General features: G+C 40.1%; 1 protein-coding gene across 3 annotated transcripts in view; it reads left to right on the top strand.

The window, feature by feature from the left end:
- The window catches only part of wdr19 (WD repeat domain 19), a 154,906-nt gene that overhangs the window by 12,097 nt on the left and 122,017 nt on the right, over positions 1 to 20,792 (top strand). For 2 of the 3 annotated variants that reach the window (XR_013577234.1, XM_078546254.1), the window contains exons 2-6: positions 3,221 to 3,312; positions 6,280 to 6,345; positions 6,673 to 6,798; positions 11,293 to 11,408; positions 16,183 to 16,298. Coding sequence is in view for 1 of the 3 variants with exons in the window: in XM_078546254.1 (XP_078402380.1) it covers positions 3,221 to 3,312; positions 6,280 to 6,345; positions 6,673 to 6,798; positions 11,293 to 11,408; positions 16,183 to 16,298 (516 nt within the window). In the remaining 2 variants the exon portion in view is untranslated. Of the gene's footprint in view, positions 1 to 3,220; positions 3,313 to 6,279; positions 6,346 to 6,672; positions 6,799 to 11,292; positions 11,409 to 16,182; positions 16,299 to 20,792 lie in introns of those variants that run through there. The other variant, XM_078546268.1, reaches the window with a different exon arrangement.

Raw genomic sequence — 20,792 nt, forward strand, 5'->3', positions numbered from 1 at the left:
GACTTGATTACATAGTCTAATTTGGCACTTCTGTGCATATGGAGGAAATGCTGTTTTTGGAGGAGAGGTTACGCCTGCCTTCTCCAGTGGATGCAAAAGCTCCTTTGGCACTACTCAAAGAACAGCATTGCAGTTCTTCTGGTGTTCTGACCAACATTTATTTGTCAACCAACACCTAAAACAGATGATCTGGTCATTCATTTTATTGTTGCTTGGCAGAGCTTGCTGTGCTCAAATTGGCTGCCATGTTTCATACATCAAAATTGAGACTACACTTCAGAAGTACTTAATTAGTTATAAAGTGCTTTGAGGCATCCTGAGATCATGATGGTTCTATATAAATGCAAGTCTTTCTTCAGAAGGTTTGAAGGTGGAGAGGGGAGCAGGTAGTATCAGCAGTTGAATGCATTGTTTCAATCTTTGAGATGTGGAAATCCATGACCTCCTGAGAAAGTATTTAATGTGAAAAAGATGAAGCAGAAGAAAAGAGGTAGCTTGTTGTTGAGTAGATAAATCTAGGATTTTCTTGACCTTTTAGGACAATATTTGAGTACGAGTGATTGGGATGAGAAAAGGGAGGCACAGTGACCTGGATTTTGTAGTCAGTGACAAAGTGGTAACGTCGCTGCTGACCCCCAGGCTGCCCACTAAGATCCAGTGATCTCTGTGATGTAGATTTCACCTTTCCCAATGTTAACCTCATACCAGCATCAGCTCAAGGGAAACACCGGTGTCCAGCAACAGTGATATAATCAAACAGACTAAACAGCCAATCACATTGAAGAAACTTCAAATACAGCAAACCAGCAAGTAAAAAGCACTGATTATCCTTCGTTTTTTATTGATTTCACAGAGAACAAAATAAAAATCAGGATATACACAAACATAGTTTGGGATTGAGGGAGAAGCTGAAATATTATAAACTTTAAAAATAATAATTGTTATTTTAAATACCTATACATCTATTGAGTTCATTCATCATAATGAAGAAATTTGACATTCCACGAATATAAAATTTATTTTTCAGGGCTAGGTTGTTCAGGATTAATTATGAACTTAGTACACTGTTTAAAAACCCAATTACACCTCATTCAGCATGGCTTTTTCAAGGGTTTTTACATCGAGACTACTAGCATAAAAGTGGAAGTTCACATCAATTCAGGTGATTTCTAAGACTTTGTAAGATTAAGATTTCTGCAGGGGCATAAACCATTCACCCTGTGGAGGAATGGGAAAGCAATGACAGCAGCTTCTGGATTTCTTCATTTAACTGCGCATGTGTCAGAAGTTGTTTCAGTTTCACAGTTCTGATGATTAAATTGTCAGTGTTCTCTGTCATTATTAGAACCACAAAATTCAGGCCATCTTTATTTTGGATCATTGAGCAAGGTTTGGTGGTGAACAGCTAGGCCAGTTGTGCTGCAATTGCAGCCTTCTGCTTTAAGGGCATAGAGATGACAGTTGCACTAGGAAAATGGTTGGGATGATGTGGCATAGTGAGTGTCTGGAGGATAGTGTTATTCATGTTATTCAAGGGTAGAGGGTAATTTAGAGCATACACTTCTTCATAAGTAATTTGTTCTATATTGCATCTGAGAATGCGTGATGCTGAAACTGAGTGTAGAAAGTTTTCTATTCATAAGCATGAACAATTTTTAAAGTGTCTTGCAGTTGGGCTGAGATGTACAAAGGTGGAGGGATCAAGAAGAATTTCAGAGTACATGAGCATGATGGCTGAAGATTGGAGTACAGAGAAAAGAAGGGGCACATATATATTGGTCTTGGAAAAATTGAAGTTGACCATTAAAAATGACAGAGGGATCCCAGATATTAATAGACCTATTAACCTAAGATCTGTGGGGAAATTGCCAACGTCTTCGACAAATCTGATTGAATTCTTTGGAGAAGTGTCTAAAGTAGTGGTTAGGGGAATGTCTATTGATGTTATTTTTACGGACTTCTTGAAGGCATTTGATAAAGATCCTCATAAGAGATTGTTAGCTAAAGTTGAAGCTCATGGGATTAAAGGCAATTATTGACCTGGTTATAAAATTGGTTGAGCAGAAGGAGACAGAACATAAGGATAATAGGCAGGTACTCTAACTGGCAGTCTTTGAATAGTAGTGCATTGGAACCTGTGTTTGGGGCTTCAACTATTCACTGTGTTTCATTAATGATTTAGTTGCTGGATTAGAAAGCCACATATCCAAATTTGCCACTGACACAAATATGGGCAGCATTGTAAGCAATGTAGGTGGAAGCTTAAGATATTAATAGATTATGTGAATGGGCAAAAGTGTGTCAAATGGATTTCAGAGTAAGCAAATGTGAAGTCATCTACTGTGGACTTAAAAAGAATGGTGAAAAGCAAGAAACACTGGAGGTCCAAAGAGACTTGGTAGTCCAGATACACAGATCAATAAAATGTCACAAACAGGTCCAGAAAATAAACAAAAAGGCTAATGGAATGCTGGCCTTTATATCTAGAGGACTAGAATACAAAGGGGCAGAAGTCATATTTCAACTATACAAAGCACACCTGGAGAACTGTGGGCCTTTACGGATACCACACCTTAGGAAGAATATATTGGCCTTGGAGGGAGTGCAGCTTGGATACATGGATTGAGGATTAAATTATGAAAAGAAATTACACAAACCAGTGTTGTATTCCCTGGAAGGCTAGAGGGTGATTTCACAGAAGTTTTCAAGATATTAAGAGGAACTGAAAGGATAGAATTGGATAAACTATTTCCACTAGTTGGGGAGTCTAGGACAAGGGGACATAGCTAAAGATATTAAAATCAGACCTTTCAGGAGTGAAATTAGGAAATATTCCTTCATAAAAAGGGTGAAAGAAGTTTGAATTCTCTTCTGAAAATGACAGTTGATGCCAGATCAATTTTTAATTTACACAGAAATTGATAAGATTTGTTAACAGAAGGTATTAATGGATATGGGACAAAGGCAGCTGAGTATATGGAGTTAGGTCGCAGATCAGCCATGATCTCATTGAATTGTGGAACAGGCTCGAGGGGCTAAATGGCCTACTCCTGTTCTTATATCCCAATAAATTTGTCTAAATATTCACTTTGCATTGCTGTTTTTTGGTTATTTGAGTAAATGTAGTTCCTGTAGCTAGACACGGCACTCTAACCATAGGTTAAAACTAATATTTTTGTGTTTGCAAAGATCTTTGTTTATTGCTCTTTTTCATGTGCAGCGAGTATTTACCATCTCGGAGAAAATCGTTACAGGCAACCTTGTACAATACCACTGGCAGAAAACACTGGGAAATTATATAGCTATCACTGGGTAAGCCACTTACATTTTCAATGCAACCAACCTGCTGGAAGACCAAAATTTTTATGTCATAGATTGACAGTTAAGGCATGACTATTACATATGATTAATGGCATTGTCTCAATATTATAATATTCTAATGGATTGTCTGTTTCGAATCTGCAAAAATTGAAGGGTAATAATATTCCTAGGCAATATGATTGATATTAATGTACTAGTTTTATTGGCTTCATGTTTAGTGCAAACAGTTCACATAAGATTTACATTGCTGGTAAAACAATCTTTTAATATAATGTTAGGTGGCTGTCATGTTTTTGGAATTCACACCAGATATTCTACTCGGGTTTGATATCGTGAACCACTTCTGTAGGAAAATCTCGCATCATCTACGATTTAGTGGACCTTAACTAAAACAATTGCAAGACCAATGGCTCAGAGATCCCTTCCCACTATATCCAATTTATTGAAACATTTTTTACCACCATGTGATTTTCCTCCATTTGATAGACAGATTGATACACAGGCTATGTATTAACAGTGTATTTAAATGAAGGATGCAAATTAACATTATGCTATGCAAAGGAGTATGCAATGGTAATTATAAATTTTATTATTCACTACAATTTGTATTCAAAACAATAAAAACCATTTCCATTAGGTACCTCCCAATTGAAAGCAGTTGCTCATTTCAACACTACAGTGGAGTCAGCACTCTTTTGGGTACAGGTTGTTGACAGCTTAACCATTGACTGACCAAGACCTTGGTTCAGACAACCTCAAATAAAGTCCCAATCTTTGGACTTTCAATCCCAGTGCTTTGAATGAATAGCTAATCATTTTCATTGGCCAATTTTGGGATTCTGTGAAGTTTTAGCAGAATGAAAGTTACCTAACAAATTAGTGGTCTGGATTTTGCAGTCAGCATCAAAACAACTGCACCTATGGTTAACTCTGAAATAAAGTGCAAAATTACCTAATGCAATGGTGAGGGTGAGAATTTCACTTGCAAGGAGAGAGGATTTCCTCAGCATGGGTCTCAGTGTGGGTCTACAGCGTTCTCTAATGCAGGCAAAAAGGACAGATCACGTGGTGCAATGAATAGAAGCCACACCCACAGAATCTATCAAAACTAAGCTGCAGCAATAGTAGATTCATGTTAAAAAGTCATTGAAGTAAAAGATTAAGTCAGATTAATTTGAGCACCATCATTTTAGAAAATCATAAATTTATATGTATTTTGAAAAAGTGAGATAAATTATGTTGGAATACTGTTTGAAAGTCTTTAAATTAAATAACTTAAAAAGTCAGATCTCTCCCACAGCCGTTCTGAAGGTTGAAATGCCTTCCAGCATCAGTGTCCTCATTGCAAAATGTTTCCATATGATCTTTCTGCCCGTCCTAAAATGTTGTAGCGAAAATACTTCGTCACTAGTGAGCAGTCAGCCTAAATTCTCACCCGTACCATTTCTTCGATTTTAATCTTAAAGTGGGTGAGTGTAATAGTGAAGTGTCTGGAGCAGCGCAGAATAGCCCACCACAACTTCCAGATTTATGTGCTAAAATGCACACACGGAGTTGCTGGGCCTCTCACCATGCAATCACAGTGAACCGAATGCTGACATTTTTGTCATTAACACAGCAAAATCCAGGCTCGCGTCTTTGATTAATTAAGATTGAGCACCATTCTTTAACTGTGGCATGGGATGCTTGTCTTCCAATTGTTTTAGCTCTGATAATTAAAACTAATTTCTTCTTCAAAACAGCCATTAAAGATACTACCAAACAGGTAGACTTAATGCCTCTCCATTCAATTTACGTTAGTATTTTAAAACACTATTTCACAGAAACTGCTGCTTAATCACACATTGATCTTTCTCTGCTTTTATGGAATTCTTATTCTCTGTGCCTTGTAAATTAATTTTGCAACCACAATTAACCCTGTGTGCCTTCTTTCCAGAAATAAAGTATTCAAATCAATAAACTAATATAGATAAAAAAATACATTATTATTCCACCTGTCTTTGTGAGACCTTTTTTGTCCTATAGTAACTTTAACATAAGTCCTTTTAAGGCAGAACAGGCTAACCAAGTTTCAATCTTCTCTTGAAAAATATAACCTGTACATTGAGATAAGAGAACACTTTTTGTTCTAAGTACTATTGTCTTTTTATAGATAATATTATAATATAATTGATTGTAAATTACTTCAGTTTTTAAAACCATCAATTACAGAGACTCAAAGTAAGGTATCTCTAGACCACTCCCATTGTGTCAGTTAAGGGGAGTAGCATTAACTATCTCTATTACAAGTAGTGAATAGGTGCAACTTCAAAGCAGCTGAGAGGTGTCAACTGTGGCTCAGTTCATAGCACCCTCGCCTTTGAATCAGAGGGTTGTGGGTTCATGTCCCACTCCCGGAAACCAAGAACTGTGATTGTACTCGAAAAGAGTTGCAATCTGTGACTGTTTATAACTCGAAAGAGTTTCAAAGCAGCTGAAGAGCTGCTCTGGAGCACACAAAGCTGTGACACAGGCACCTGAATTCCCAACATGTAGCATGTTCTCCTGCGCTCAAGAACAACTTGCAGACTTGATGATAGCTAGTCACTTCCTACTGTTTATTCTTTGAACCTAATGAGAAGTACCAAGCAATTACCTGTCTAGCAAATGCCAGCTTCACAAGGACTGTTTCCTTGTACATTTCCCACATCCTAAGATTTTTTTTATTAATCACTTCATAATCAACATTTGTTGATTTTGTATGGTTATGTGCTCCTTAACTTAGAGCTGAACGTAAAATACAGTACTCCGCAGATTTTTATGGTTATTACTACTGTTTTAGATTTGAAAGTAATAGTAAAAATGGTCTGACAATTAAATATAGTTGCCAATAAATATCCAGCTTAATCATTTAGATTTTTAAGAGTTTGCACATGTCATTGCTTTAAAATTGATTGGAGACTTGTTCATTTGTCTTAGGTCAGATCATATGGTGAAGATTTTTGATCGGCATGGACATAAAAGAAATGAAATTAGCCTTCCAGGGTAAGAACAACAAGCACAATATTTTGAATAGCTGTTTATAAAATTGCAGAATGCGTAATTAAATTTATTACAATCACTTTTTATTTTTTACTTCAATTTTGACTATTCAGGGTGGCCTGCTTTGTAATCATGCTGAATTTTCTGACAAAATATTTACCATTTAATTTGTGTGTTTATTTATTAATAATGCATACTAGTAATTAAATACAAAATTTTAGAAATGGGCAAGTTCAACAGATGACTTGTGAGAAAAGGAGTCCAAAATTAGAAAGCTAATATTATGAGAATAAACTTGGATTTTTATTTAATTTTTCTTGTGCCATGTAGAGTTTGTGTTTCTATGGACTGGGATAAAGATGGAGATGCCTTGGCTGTGATTGCTGACAAATCAAATACCATCTACTTATGGGATGCAAACACACACAAAACTACGCAGTTGGATAGTGGTATGAGGTCAGCTGAAGTAAATTTTATTTTTTTGTGTAACACTTGATTTTTTTAAAATGTGGACAGATAGTTAGAAATATGGATCAGCAAAAGTTATTTTTAAGTTTTCTATCCTTACCAAGGGCTTTCTGGCTTATCTGATAAATATATGTGCAAAGTCACAGGCCAACTATGACTTTTCCCTTTGGATAAATAAAATATATAGTTGAATTTATAGCCATTGATGTGTTTTGTTCCTTATTGTTAAGCAAATAGGACTATAATCCTTATAATACAATAATTTCCCAGGTGACTATCCCTTTTAAGGATGGTAGACTTGAACAGTTTTTATTACAGTTAATGTAGTTTAATATCTACTTTGCTTGAGACAAATGTTGGCTAGGGACACGGCTAGTTCTGGAGAACAAGTCTTCAATACTAATGCTGGGATGTTTTCAGGGCCCATGGCCTCTGCTGTATCTGTTGCCTGTATATTTGTGATATAGCTAGTTTATCACGCCAAAGCTAATGTCAAATTGTATTTTTTAAGAGCTCATATTTCAGAATATTAGGATCAGTTGATGGAATGGGCTTACTGTATTGGTGGTGACTTTTTATCATTTACTAGAAGCTACTCCATGCTCCAAAGGAAGCACATTTTCATTTTTCAGAACATGTTGGTTTGTCCAGGAATATACAGTGATTGTTACCGTGGTCGGCCGAGCTTTAATAATCCTTGTGATAATGCAATCCCGATCACATAATATGCACAACTGAAAATAGACTATTTTTTTTTAATTGTTCATGAAATGTGGGTATCACTGGTAAGGCCAGCATTTACTACCCATCCCTAATTGCCCCTGAGAAGGTATTGATGAGCTGCCATCTTGAAACATAATTTCTTGTGATGTAGGCATACTTGAAATGCTGTTCAGTTGGAAGTTCCAGGATAGGGAGGGAGTGCAGGAGAGCATGCCAGGAATAGCACCGGGCATACCTGAATATGAAATGCCAACCTGGTGAAGCTGCAACACAGGTCTACGTACGTGCTAAACTACAGAAGGAACATGCTTTAGACAGAGTTAAGAAATCCCACAACCAATGGATCCAATCAAAACTCTCCAGTTCTCCCTCTCTCAGTCGTGATTGGTGGTACATAATTAAACAAATAACCAAAGGGGGAAGGCCCATGAACATCCCCATCCTTAATCATGGTGAAGCCCAGTAGGCCTGTACAAAAAATACACAGCTGAAACATTTGCAACCATCTTCAGCCAGAATTGTCAAGTGGATGATCCATCCCGGCCTCCTCCTGAGGTCCTCAGTATCACAGATGCCAGTTTTAAGCCAATTTAATTCTTGTCACAATATCATGAAATGGATGAAGGCAATAGATACAGCAGAGGCCATGGGCCCTGACAACATCCTGGCAGTTGTATTGAAGACTTGTTCTCCAGAACTAGCCATGCCCCAAGCCAAGTTGTTTCAATACAGCTACAGCGCTGACTTTACCTGACAATGTGGAAAATTGCCTAGGTATGTCCTGTCCACAAAAAGCAGGACAAATGCAGTCCGACCAATTACTGCCTCATCAGCCTACTGTTGTCATCAGCAAAGTAATGGATGGTGTCGTTGACGGAGCTATCAAGTGGCACTTACTCAGCAATCATCTGCTCACTGACGCTCAGTTTGGGCTCCACCAGAGCCACTTGGCTCCTGACCTCATTGCAGCCTTGGTCCAAACATGGACAAAAGAGCTGAATTCAGGAGGTGAGGTGAGAGTGACTGCCCTTGACATCAAGGCTGTATTAAACCGAGTGTGGCATCAAGGTGCCCTAGCAAAAGTTTGTGGGAATCAAGGGAAATACTCTCCACTGGGTGGAGTCATATCTATCAATAAGGAAGGTGGTTGTGGTTGTTGGAGGCCAATCATCTCAGTCTAAGGGCATTGCTGCAAGAGTCCCTCAAGAGAATGTCCTAGACTCAGCCATATTTAGCTGCATCATCAAGGACCTTCCTACCAGCATAAGGTCAGAAGTGGGGATGTATGCTGATGATTGCATAGTGTTAGGTACCTTTTGCAGCTTCTTAGATACTGAAGCAGTCCCGGTTCATGTGCAGCAAGACCTGAACAACATTCAGCTTTGTCTAATAAGTGTCAAGTAACATCTGTGTCACACTAGAACCAGGCAATGACCGTTACAGCAAGAGGGAATCTAACCATCTCCCTTTGACATTCAATGGCATTACCAAAACTAAAACCTCACCATCAATATCCTGGGGTTTAACATTGACCAAAAACTTAACTGAAATAGCCATTTAAATACTGTGACTACAAGAGCAGGTCAGAGGCTAGGAATTCTGAGGCGAGTGACTCAGCTCCTGAGCCCCTCCACCATCTATAAGACACAAGTCAGGTGTGTGATTGAATACTCTCCACTTGCCTGGTTGAGTGCGGCTTCAACGACATTTAAGAAGCTCCACAGCACCCAGGTCAAAGCAGCCTGCTCGATTGGCCCCCTAAGATCACCTTAAACATTCACTTCCTCCCACCGATGCACAGTGGCAGCAGTGTGTACCATCTACAAGATGCACTGCATCAACTCAACAGGGCTCCTTCGACAGCGCCTTCCAAACCAGTGACCTTTAATACCTAGAAGGACAAGGGCAGCAGCTGCATGGGAACACCACCGCCTGGAATTTCCCCTCCAAGTTATGCACCATCCTGACTTGGAACTATATCACAGTTCCTTCACTGTCACTGGGTCAAAATCCTGGAACTCCCTTCCTAACAGCACTGTGGGTGTACCTACACCATATGGATTGCAGCAGTTCAAGAAGGCAGCTCACTACCACCTTCTAGAGGGCAATTAGGGATGGGCAACAAATATTGGCCTTGCCAGCAACGCTCACATCTCAAGAAAGAACAAAAAGAAGTGCTGTTGACGGGTTTGAACCAGTAATCTTCCAGCTTGCAGGTTATCAACTGACCCTACTGACGTGAAAACATAGTTGCGTTTAGTCTCCGGAGTGTTTTTTGTATTCAGGAAACTACTTATGTGACTATTAAATAATAGTAAGCAATTCTCCTACATTCTCCTTTTGTCCCTGTTAAAGCCTTGCTACTCTTATGGCCTAGAGTGGATGGTTGACAAACCTTCATATATTTTGTCAATGATACTCTTGAGCTGGTCACTAGAAAGAAAATAAAGAAAAAGCTTACATTTATATGGGTCTTCAGGGAATACAAAAGTACTTAACCAATGAGGTAATTTTGAAATGTAGTCATTATTGTAATGTAGGCAAATCCGCAGCCAAATTGTGCACAGAAGTGTTCTGTATACTGTAGTAAGATGACTGTCTGGATAATCTGTTTTAAATAATGTTAGTTGAGGGATAAACGTTGGCGAGGATACTTGTAGAACTCCCCTGCTCTTTGAATAGTGCCATGGGATTTTTAACATCCACCGGAGAAAGCAAATGGGATTTTGGTTTAATATTATAATTAAAGACTGCATCTTCAACAGTGCGGTACTTCCTCCATAATGTACTGTAGTCATCCTGGATTACCTGCTCAAAACTCTGGAAGGGGCTTAAACTTGCGACCTCCTGACTTAGAATGAGAGCGCTACCACAGAGCCAAGGCTAATACCTTGAAACAACAGGAGGATTAAAACAGAGGCTAGTGATTCTCTTCCCTCTCCAGGATCAGTCAAGCCTTTTGCTGATTGAGCAATTAGCATTCCACTCTGTACCATGGTGCTTTCATGCCCCACTGTTCTGATCAACAAACAATTTGGATTTTAAAAAATAATGAAGATACAGGAGGGGATTTTTAAAATTGAATTCGTGACATTGTTTCCAATTTTGGAAATGATGACCAAATCAATAAAAAAAGGAACTTATGTCATAATATTGATTTATGAAGTAACCTGCCGATTAAGTGTATCTGATGCAGGATGTTCTCTTTCAAAAAGAAAATCAACAAAATTGCTTTTTCAAAATGTATTGAATGGAGTACACCTTCAAGTTAGGTATAAAAATACATGGAGCTGAAGTAAAAAGCTAATTATGCACTTGGGACTACATCAAGTTTATTTTATTCAAAAGAAGTTAGGTGAGCTGAGTGGAATTTTCTCTATCCATTTTTTAAAATTGTACTTCAAGCTCTAAACAAGATGCTCATATATAACTTTTTAAGAACTTCCAACAATTTCAAGCTAACTTGGAGTTATGCCTCTGACCCTGAGAGGGAATCTAGCTGACCTGCTTTCATCTAGTTATAATGATAGATGAACTTCAGGAATGTCCCTTTTGCCAGCCAGCTGAATTTGGAAGAAATAGCATCTATGCAGATACAGCAGATCTGCCTAGATGATAACTCAACCTGGTTGTTCTCTTTCCTCTGCAAGAAGCCAAGACAGCCCTTCTCCAACATCTCCCCTTGCAAAGTACAGTGAGCTTTAATACCACTCCACCTCAGTTTGTCATAATAATGAGTCATACTTATGTTTTTTCCAGGGACCAGATGTCATTTCTGATGTGGTCAAAAGCAGGATCACTACTTGCTGTTGGAACAACCAAAGGAAATCTGCTTATCTATAACTTACAGACCTCCCGCAAAGTTCCAGTCCTCGGTGAGTAAAATATGACCTATCTTGGTACTTCTTTTCTTTTAGATTCCTTTATTTTTGAAAACTTGAAAAGCAATTAGTCTGATGCAATATTTTATATTCCCCAATGTGTAATGGAATAAGTTTTATATTTAACCCTTTAACCTAGAATTTCCTCTCATGTAATTGAGTTAAATCTCTGGTGAACTAGTTTACCACAGAAACGTAAACTTGACCTCAGCTAAGGGTTGTTTAAATTTGTGAGATGGGCATCCTTGTGTCTTCCATCAGGGAGGCAAGCTGGTTTTGCTCCAGCAGGCCGTCGAAGCCTGTGACATTTTCCAAACTTGAATGGAAAATTGTAGCCAGATTCCTTGTATCCAAGTTTCTAATTTGTCCTTTTGACATGGGAAGCTCCATGCCAGGAATCCAAGTTTTTAAGGTTAAACCTAACACAGTTTTACTATCCATTTTTCTTTCCAAGCCTCCATCAGTCCCTGTCATGAAACAGTAGTTAGATGTATGGGGGTGGATCTGGAATAATTTTAGTGTTGAATTTAGTTTTACTTTTGTTTTTCTTAAATGTATAAATTTCAGGCAGCACACTAGTGCGTCGTCTTGATGTAGCAATGCTGGGGAGATGACTGACCTCCATTCGCAGTTCCCAACATTAACTGTTCTGAGATTGGCATGGGGAATTAAACTTCTGTCCCCTGATACTTGCGCTAAGGCACCCTAAGTACAAATATCTTTAAATTTTCAATTTGTTATATAAATTAAATGATGTATGGTTTACAGTGGATGGACAATGAGAGTTGTTTACTGAGAAGTAAATGAGAATGATGAACTTGAACTTGACTTGTGAAGGCTCAATTTGCTTATAGTTTATTTTTCTGTTATATACATTTTCTTCATGTGGCTGACTTGTGATGCTGTTGTAAAACACATTCAAGATTAGAGCAGCATAATGGTGGATGCCTTGAATGTAGCTCCATGACTTTGCATGGCTGAAGATGTGATTTTGAAGCTGCATTAGATTTTAGCTGATTCATACTGGTACCTGGCAGACTGTATAGTAGTAGCTCCCTGTTTAGCTTAGATACCGTTCTTTGTTATAATCGAAAAAACACAATATCAAAATGCCCTTAGCTCACTCACAACGATCCAATGCAAGTGAAGCTCGAGGCTATAAGATGTGTGCCCTTCATAGTTTGGTACACTGAGTCATGCAACAGATGGGCTTCCTCTTCCCCATTTACAAGAGGTTGAGTTGTGGCAAAAGTGGGATTGGGAAATGGTGCAGAGATGGGAAATTCTGGTTTACACCAACCTTTTGCTCACCAAAATGAAAAGGGATCAGCCTCATAGCAGGCATTTGGCTTTGGCAGTGTTCTTCTCACAAACTGTTGGTGACTAGTAAGTTTGAAATGTGGCATTGAACTTGGATAGCTGGAACATTAAAATCACTGCGCTTCACAAGCTGTTTTGTATATATCCTTCCCACACTATAGCTATTGAGGCAACTCTGAGGCTTGTGATAAGACCATGCTTATACATTTCAAGATTTGATGTCTTCTGTGATTGAATTATAGCAAGGCAAATAATTAGTCCTAAAGCTATGACCTCTAATTTGTGGAACAACAGTTCACGGGGTATGATGTGAATCCATGCTATTTTCAAGTGCTTGAATGCCAATGAGCTAGAACATTTTATGGCACGTTTTGCAGCTTAGTGTTCCTCTGATATCCTCCTACTCAGGGAGGGCTCAATATGTGTATGAAAAGGTCAGGATGAAACTGAGAATTGAAGCACTATGTGTTCTCAATATTGGGTTCATCTGTTGGAATTTTATAGACCTAGTGGCTTGGGAAATTCAGGTTTCAGTGCTGTTTCCCTAATATGTTCCAGGCTGTGTTCCTGCCTTCTTACAAACCCAGCAACAGAAATGAGCACTCTGATCCGGTGTGGCACAACAATCTCCAGATCAAAGCTCCTTTATCCTATGGTAACCACATACTGCACATTAGCTCCGATTGCAGAAGAACACAAGCTACTATGTCAGTGTTAAATTTCCATTCCCTATTTGAAACATTCTTATGGTTCCTCAAATGAGATAGCCAGTTAGTGCTAGCTTTTCATGCTTTTGATAAGTGCTCATTAGAAATTGGGTTGAAGCTGGCTTGGAACCCATTAGGTTTTTATAGGACCTTCAGGAGCAGGATAGGAGAAGGGGAGGGGACAGAAAAATAGGGAGGAGTTGCGCTTGCCTGCAATCCTGACATTGTGACATCGGTTCAGCGTTTTACAAGCAGTGGAAAAGACCCAACACGGTGTTGCCACTGCAGCGTGGTGGGACTGCAATTATACTTGTTGACAAGGCAGTTAAGAATAATTTGCATGGACCTGACTGGGATTTTACATGGAATTTGGCACTTTACGAATGGTGCATGGGGATCATGGGCCTTCAGATCTCTCACCGTTTAAAGTTGGTGGATCCGAGGCTAGGCCTCGGTGCCATATCTGGAAGTCAGCCATTTTGAATCTATTGGTTGATTGTTATAGAGACTGATCATTTTTAAAAAGAAATTTGAACTTTCAATTAATAGTTGAATAGATGACATGGCAAAATTTCACATTTTAAGGTGTTTACTGTAACAAACAGACTAAAAGCACCATTCCTTAAACACTATTTTTGTGGGCAACATATACTTTAAACTACTGAACAGAACTTCTATCACAACTGAAAAAACCCACCATGAAGTATACTTATGCTGTCATTTAAGTAGACATTCGATTCTCTGGAACCAGTTGAAAATGATTCTTAGCTCCCAAGGGCTTATTTCTGATCTATTCCTTTCCCATCCTGGAAACTTTTAACTCCAGAGCTCTCTTTCATGGTGCAAGTTTTCCTAAAGACTTCTCCTGCTAGCTAAAGCAAGGGTAATCTTTCAGCCTTGTTTTAACTCCTCACAAAATTAGGTCTTTCCAATCTGAGCATGAGCTGCCACCCGCGAACTAGGGGGAGGCGGTGGCATAGTGGCATTGTCACTGGCCTGGAAATTCAGAGACCCAGGGTAATGCTCTGGGGACCCGGGTTCGAATCCCATCGTGGAATCTGAAAAGCCTAATGATGACCATGAAACCATTGTTGATTGTCGTAAAACCCATCTGATTCACTAATGTCCTTTAGGGAAGGAAATCTGCTATCCTGGTCACCTGGTCTGGCCTACATGTGACTCCAGATTCGCAGTAATGTGGTTGACTCTTAAATGCCCTCTGAATTGGCCTAGCAAACCACTCAGTTGTATCAAACAGCTAAAAATTCAATAAAAAGGAATGAAACCAGGCAGAAACAGCACTGTGGGTGTACTTACGGTTCAAGAAGGCAGCTCACCACCACCACCACCTCAAGGGCAATTAGTGATGGGCAATAAATGCTGGCCTAGCCAGCAATGCCCACATTCCGTAAAATGAATTTAAAAAAGAATTTCGACCTCCAGCTGCTCTCGCTCGCTCTCTGTCCCTCTCCTGAACCCTGGCAAACTAATTGTGTCTTTGAGTTTCCAGGGATATCTTAGAAACCTTTCCTTCCTCAAAGCTCATCTTCATTGCAACATAAATCACAGTGGCCTTGTATCCAGGTAGAAAGGCTGATTAGCTATCCTTAAGGTGGCAACTCTCTTTTATCTTGAAAGTAAATGGATAGTTTTCAAGCTGACAAACTCAGCACTTTTCTTGGACTTTGGAGACTCACAGTCTATCCACTGTTAGCACACAGCCTACTGCCATTGTCTCCAAGTGAGAACATCTTGCAGTTTCTTCCCAGTAAAACAATCTGGGCCCCATTTAATCTCTAATAATCAAACTACCAAGGCTTGCTATCAGTCAGACTTCAGAACAGGTCATATGATCCCCTTCATTTTATCTTAAGTTAAAGACACAGTCCCAAAACGTAACAATCTTATAAACCTCATAATTGTGAGGGAAAGAGCAAGGAGCAGAGGCCATTGCTAGCCTGTGGCAGAAGGCCTTTAAGGGTCAGAGTTGCTTAGGGTGGTGGTCTCTCTGTGAAAGTGGGAGCTGCTAAAGGTAATCTCTCTGCAAGAGTGGGAGCTGCTTAGGTTGGTGGACTCGGAGCAAGGGATGCAGAGGAACATTAGTGCATGTTGAGAGAGAAGTAGCAAGGGGAAAGTCCCAAGGGAGGTCGACTCTACAAGTACAACGCACAAGAGGGGGAGAGCCATAGCATTCATATGCCCAGTCTTCACCCGTGCAGAGGAGTGGCACAGAGGGAGGGAGGACCAGGCACCAGTGGTGCAATTGCAGTAACAGCAGTGACACAGGGACTGACATCAACCAACCATGTCAAGAAGGGCCTATCCGACTGAGTGTGTATTGGACTCGCCTCAACTACCTGTGAATTTCTAGGTGGCAGTATCAGCAGTGACTGCTGCTCTCACTGACTTATGCACTATGCTTCAGAATGAGCTGCAACCTCTGGGCTTCAATGTGCACCCAGTACCTGGTCCTAAAGATCATTGTGGCACTGAACCTTTATGCTTCTGATCTTTCCAGGGATCCACTGGGAACATGTATGGGGTCTCCCAGGCAACAGCAAGTTGCCACATGGCCCGGTCCTGCTGCAGCAACCCTTATAATTGTTAGTCTGGGGTGGTTTAGCATCAATGTCCCAAAGGTGAAATGATAGTATGTAAACCCACTCTGTCGCTGAGATGCTTGTCTTTTATTCATTCTAGAGGATTTAATCTTTATTCCTTCTTTCACATCAATATCTCAGGGAAGCACACAAAACGGATTACTTGTGGTTGTTGGAGTTCCCAGAATCTGCTTGCATTGGGTAGCGAAGACAAGACGATAACTGTCAGCAACCAGGAGGGAGATACCATTCGGCAGGTGAGTGGGAGAACATTACAACCTGGATATGCCAGTTGGTGTCATTTAAATACTGGTGATTTATTTAAAATAGGCTAATGCCTTAAAATGGCATTAAAATAACCCCAATTAGAGAAAATAGGCCTAAAGGTCTACAGAACTTTTGCACAAAATCTGTCTGATCAGATTTACAATGGAGTTGCAGGTAGCAATTCATTCAAGGGAGGCACATGATATGAATTACTCACAATGTAATTAGAATGTTCAAACAAGTTCTGAATTTGAAGTGATCCAAATTGAACATGTTTGGATTAATTTGAAGAAGATACGATTCAGGCCAGTCTATTGTTTTTTATGTACTGGATTCTTTTAAAAGTGCTGATATTTATTAATAGAGTGGCAAAATGTCCCTTATAATAACTTTCCCAACCCTCAGGTCAACACCTGTCACCTGTGGTTAGATTGTTAGCTTTTAAGTTATTGCCTTTTATTAATTTAACGTTCAATATCTAATTCATTGTATAATTCCTGATGTAAATGTTCAACTGTTTATCTAGGATGGCAGGATCTTTAAGAGGGTGCAGATTTATGGTACCAGGTACAAGTTATGTGGAGAGACTAGAGAAGTTGAAATTATTTGCCTTAAAGCAGAGAAGATTACAGGGATATTTTAATAGTGATATTCAAACTAATAAGGATTTTGATAGAATAGGTAGGGATAAATTGTCTCCACTTCTTCTTTTCTATGATAATGACAACAAGAATCAGATCTCAATATTGTTATGATCCCCGTGGAGACCAATAACCTAAAAAGACTAACTTACCAAACATCCCCAATGGAAGAAACTGATTAAACATGAATCAACAGGCAAATTGTATTCATGAGAAACTATAAATAACACTTTACATAGCTGATTTAACAAAGACTGATCTTATCGATTTTCTGGAACATATGGTACCAACATCAGCCACGAGGTCCTTCAAAACTCTGTCTTCCTCAAGTAGATTTCCTGTTCCTATCTCCACACAGAAGTTAATCACCCAAATCTCCTCCAGCAGCTGCTCCCAACCAACCTGAGTCTCACAGGTACGGTTTTCACCAAAATGCCCAGCTCTAGTTAATCGAGCGCTGGATGAAGTAGTGGTACAAATATAGATAAATGGTTTTTATCTAATCGCCATTACAGATTCATGGTTACATGGTGACCAAGGTTGGGAATAAATATCCTAGGGTGCACAATACTTCAAAAAGACAGCTAGAAGGTCAAAGGAGTAGGGGTAGCTCTGATAGCAAAGGATGGCATAAGGATATTAGTGAGAAAGGATCTTGGCTCAGAAGATCATGAAGTAAAATCAGTATGGGTTGAGATTAAGGCTAGCAGGAGTCAGAAAAACCTAGTGGGAGTGGTTTATAACCCACCCCCCTAAAAGTACTTATATTGTGGACAGAGCATTAAACAAGAAACTATTGGAGCTTGTAACAAAGGCAGATTGGCAAGGGTGGTCGAGAAGATCAGTTTGTAGAATGTTATTGTGACAGTTTCCTGGAGCAATATGTTTGGAAACAACCAGGAATAAAACTTTTTGAAACCTAGTATTGTATAATGAGGCAGGGTTAATTAGTAATCTCATAGTAAAAGATCTTCAAAGCAGAGACAGGAGAAATTATCATGGGGAATGAGGAATTGGCAGGGACATTGAACAAATATTTTGTGCCTGTCTTCACAGTTACATGCAAGAAATAGAGGGCAATGTAGGTGATAAGCAGAGTGAGGAAATTAAGATGATTAATATCAGCGGAGGGAAAAGTATTGGAGAAACTTAAGGGACTAAAATCCGACAAATCTCTAGAACCTGATGACCTATAGCCTAGGGTTCTAAAAGAGAAAGCTACAGAGATAGCGGATGCACTGGCTATGATTTCCCAAAACTCCCTAGATTCTGGAAATGTCCCAACAGATTGGAAGTTAGCAAATATAACACCTCTACTTAAGAAAGGAGGGGGAAAGAAAACAGAGAATTGCAGGCCAGTTTGCTTGACATCAGTCATCAAGAAAGTGCTGGAATCATTTATTGAGATGGTGGGTAGGGGGGATGGTCAGTTGTGGGGGTGGTGGTCACGTGATCATTGGGGGTGTTCAGATGGCTGGGATGGTCAGGTGGGCAATGGGTTGGGTGGTCATTTAGGGTAGTCAGGGAGAGGAGGAGAATTGGGGAGGTGGGGAGGTGAGTTGGGTGTTCCCGGGGCGGGTCATGAGGATGGGGGTGTAGGTCAGGAAGTTAGTTGGGGGGTGGTGTGTGGGGTGGTAGCTGGTTGGTGGTGGGGGATAGTTGCGGGTTCCCATGGAGGTTGGGGTAGGGAGAGTCCCATGGTATGTCGGGGGTGAGGTGGGTGTGTATTCGGTGGGTTGGAGATGGTAAGTCAGTGGGAGGTCCCTTGGTGGGCCGAGGGAGGTGGGGATAACGCATGGGGGTTGGGGGAGGCGGTCAGTACTATAGATACCCAGATGTTAGAAGTGGTTTTAATTCTTCTAACTTTTTCTGGGTAAGTATTTCTGTAAGACAGTAGGAACCATCTGAAGCTTTGATTTAAATCGGAGTTTCGCATGGTTCTCAGTGCAGGGAAATTTCCCAACAGAGGTTTGAACTTCCCGGAAAATTGCCGTGTAATCGTTACATGGGGACTTCCAGGAAGGGGGTCCCGCAGCATATCTTTTGGGATTACCCCTGGATACGACGCCCCAGAGATCAGAAGTTAGGAGCCAGTGAAGTTGAAAAGAGATATAAACAGGTTAAGTAAGTGGGCAACAAGATAACAGGTGGAGTATAATGTGGGTAAGTGTGAGGTTATTCACGTTGATCGTAAGAATAGAAAAGCAAAATATTTCTTAAAAGGCCTGAAATTTGTGAATGTTGATGTTTGAAGAGACTTAGGTGTGTTCATACAAGTAAGGCAAAAAGTTAACACGTAGGTGCTGAAAGTTATTAGGAAGGCAAATGTCATATTGGTCTTTATTGCTAGGGGATTGGAGTACAAGAAAAAAACAAGTCTTGGTACAATTGTGCAGAGCTTTGGTGAGACCACTCCTGGAATACTGTGTGCAGTTTTGGTCTCCATATTTAAGGAATGATGTACTTGCATTGGAGGCAGCACAGCGAAGGTTCACTAGGCTGGTTCCTGGGGTAATAGGGTTGTCCTATGATGAGAGGCTAAGTAAATTGGGCCTACATTCTCTGGGATTTAGAAGAGTGAGAGATGATTTCATTGAAACATACAAGATTCTGAAGTGGCTTGACAAAGTAGGTATTTGGAGGCTCTTTGTGCTGACTGGGAAAATCTAAATCACCAGGGCACAGTCTCAGGAGCCAAGGGATCGACCATCTAGGACTGAGGTGAAGAGAAATTTCTTCACCCAAAGGGTGTGAATCTTTGAAATTCTCTACCCCTGTGGGTCGTGGATACTCCATTGTTGCCTATATTTAATGCTGGGCTAGACAAATTTTTGGTCTCAGAGAAACAAAGGATATGGGGAGCCAACAGGAAAGTGGAGTCAAAGATTAACATCAGCAATAATTGTATTGACTGGCAGAGCAGGCTTGACAGACCACATAGTCTATTCTTCCTATTACTTGTGTTCTTCAAAATAACTGAATTGGCGACAGTAACTTTCTTTTTCTTATCCCTTCAGCTAAATTCAGCCTTCAGGCACCCTCCCTTTAGCTGTCCCACACACATGCACTCTCCTCAGCTGCCTGTACTCTCCTGCTGCTGAAATTTGATCTCTGGCAGCTCTGTGTCTTCCTTTTAGTTTCAATCAGCTTCTGTTTCTTTAACAGCCTGAGGGGACAATCTGAATTACCAGAAACCCAAAATCACATCCCCTTTTCCCAAAAACCTGACAGCCTCAAAAAATATACAGGCTTGGAAACCAAAGTTAGTGCACCCACTAACATTCGCTAAGCCACCTAGAGATAACAATTCACATACACTTGCCCACTGGTCCTGCAAACCACAGATTTCATCTAAGTTAGATTTCTGGTTTAACAGCGTGGGTATCTTTTAGGCTACCTGTGAATTTCCTCTGAGGGCAGTGTTCAATTATGTGCTCCAGGGTCTGTTTAGGAGCTCCATAATCACATGACGGGGACACTTTAATCTTCTATTTCTGGAGACTATAGCAGCATCTACCATGATTGATTCTGAGGTGGTTGATGGTTTGCAAGGAAGCTTTGACCCTTCAGGTTACACTGTGTGGGGTCTTCTATAAGGAATCCATTTGGTATGTTGCAGTTCTTCCAAACATTATGCCATTTGTCGTTAAGGCTGAGGCGGGATTGCTGAAGGGCTTTGGCAAAGGCCCAAAATAGCCTTCTACGTTTGAGGCAGGTTGGTGATAGGTTGGTCAAGTCAGCCTGGATTGGCATATCTTTGCTGACGTAGCAGTTGTTTTCTCTAGGCACTGCATATTTGCAGCATAACTGCAATGTTTGCAAGCATAAGCAGCCAAGGTGTTA

Source organism: Cetorhinus maximus, chromosome 1 (assembly GCF_964194155.1).
Source record: "Cetorhinus maximus chromosome 1, sCetMax3.hap1.1, whole genome shotgun sequence".
NCBI classification, from domain to species: Eukaryota; Metazoa; Chordata; class Chondrichthyes; order Lamniformes; family Cetorhinidae; genus Cetorhinus; species Cetorhinus maximus.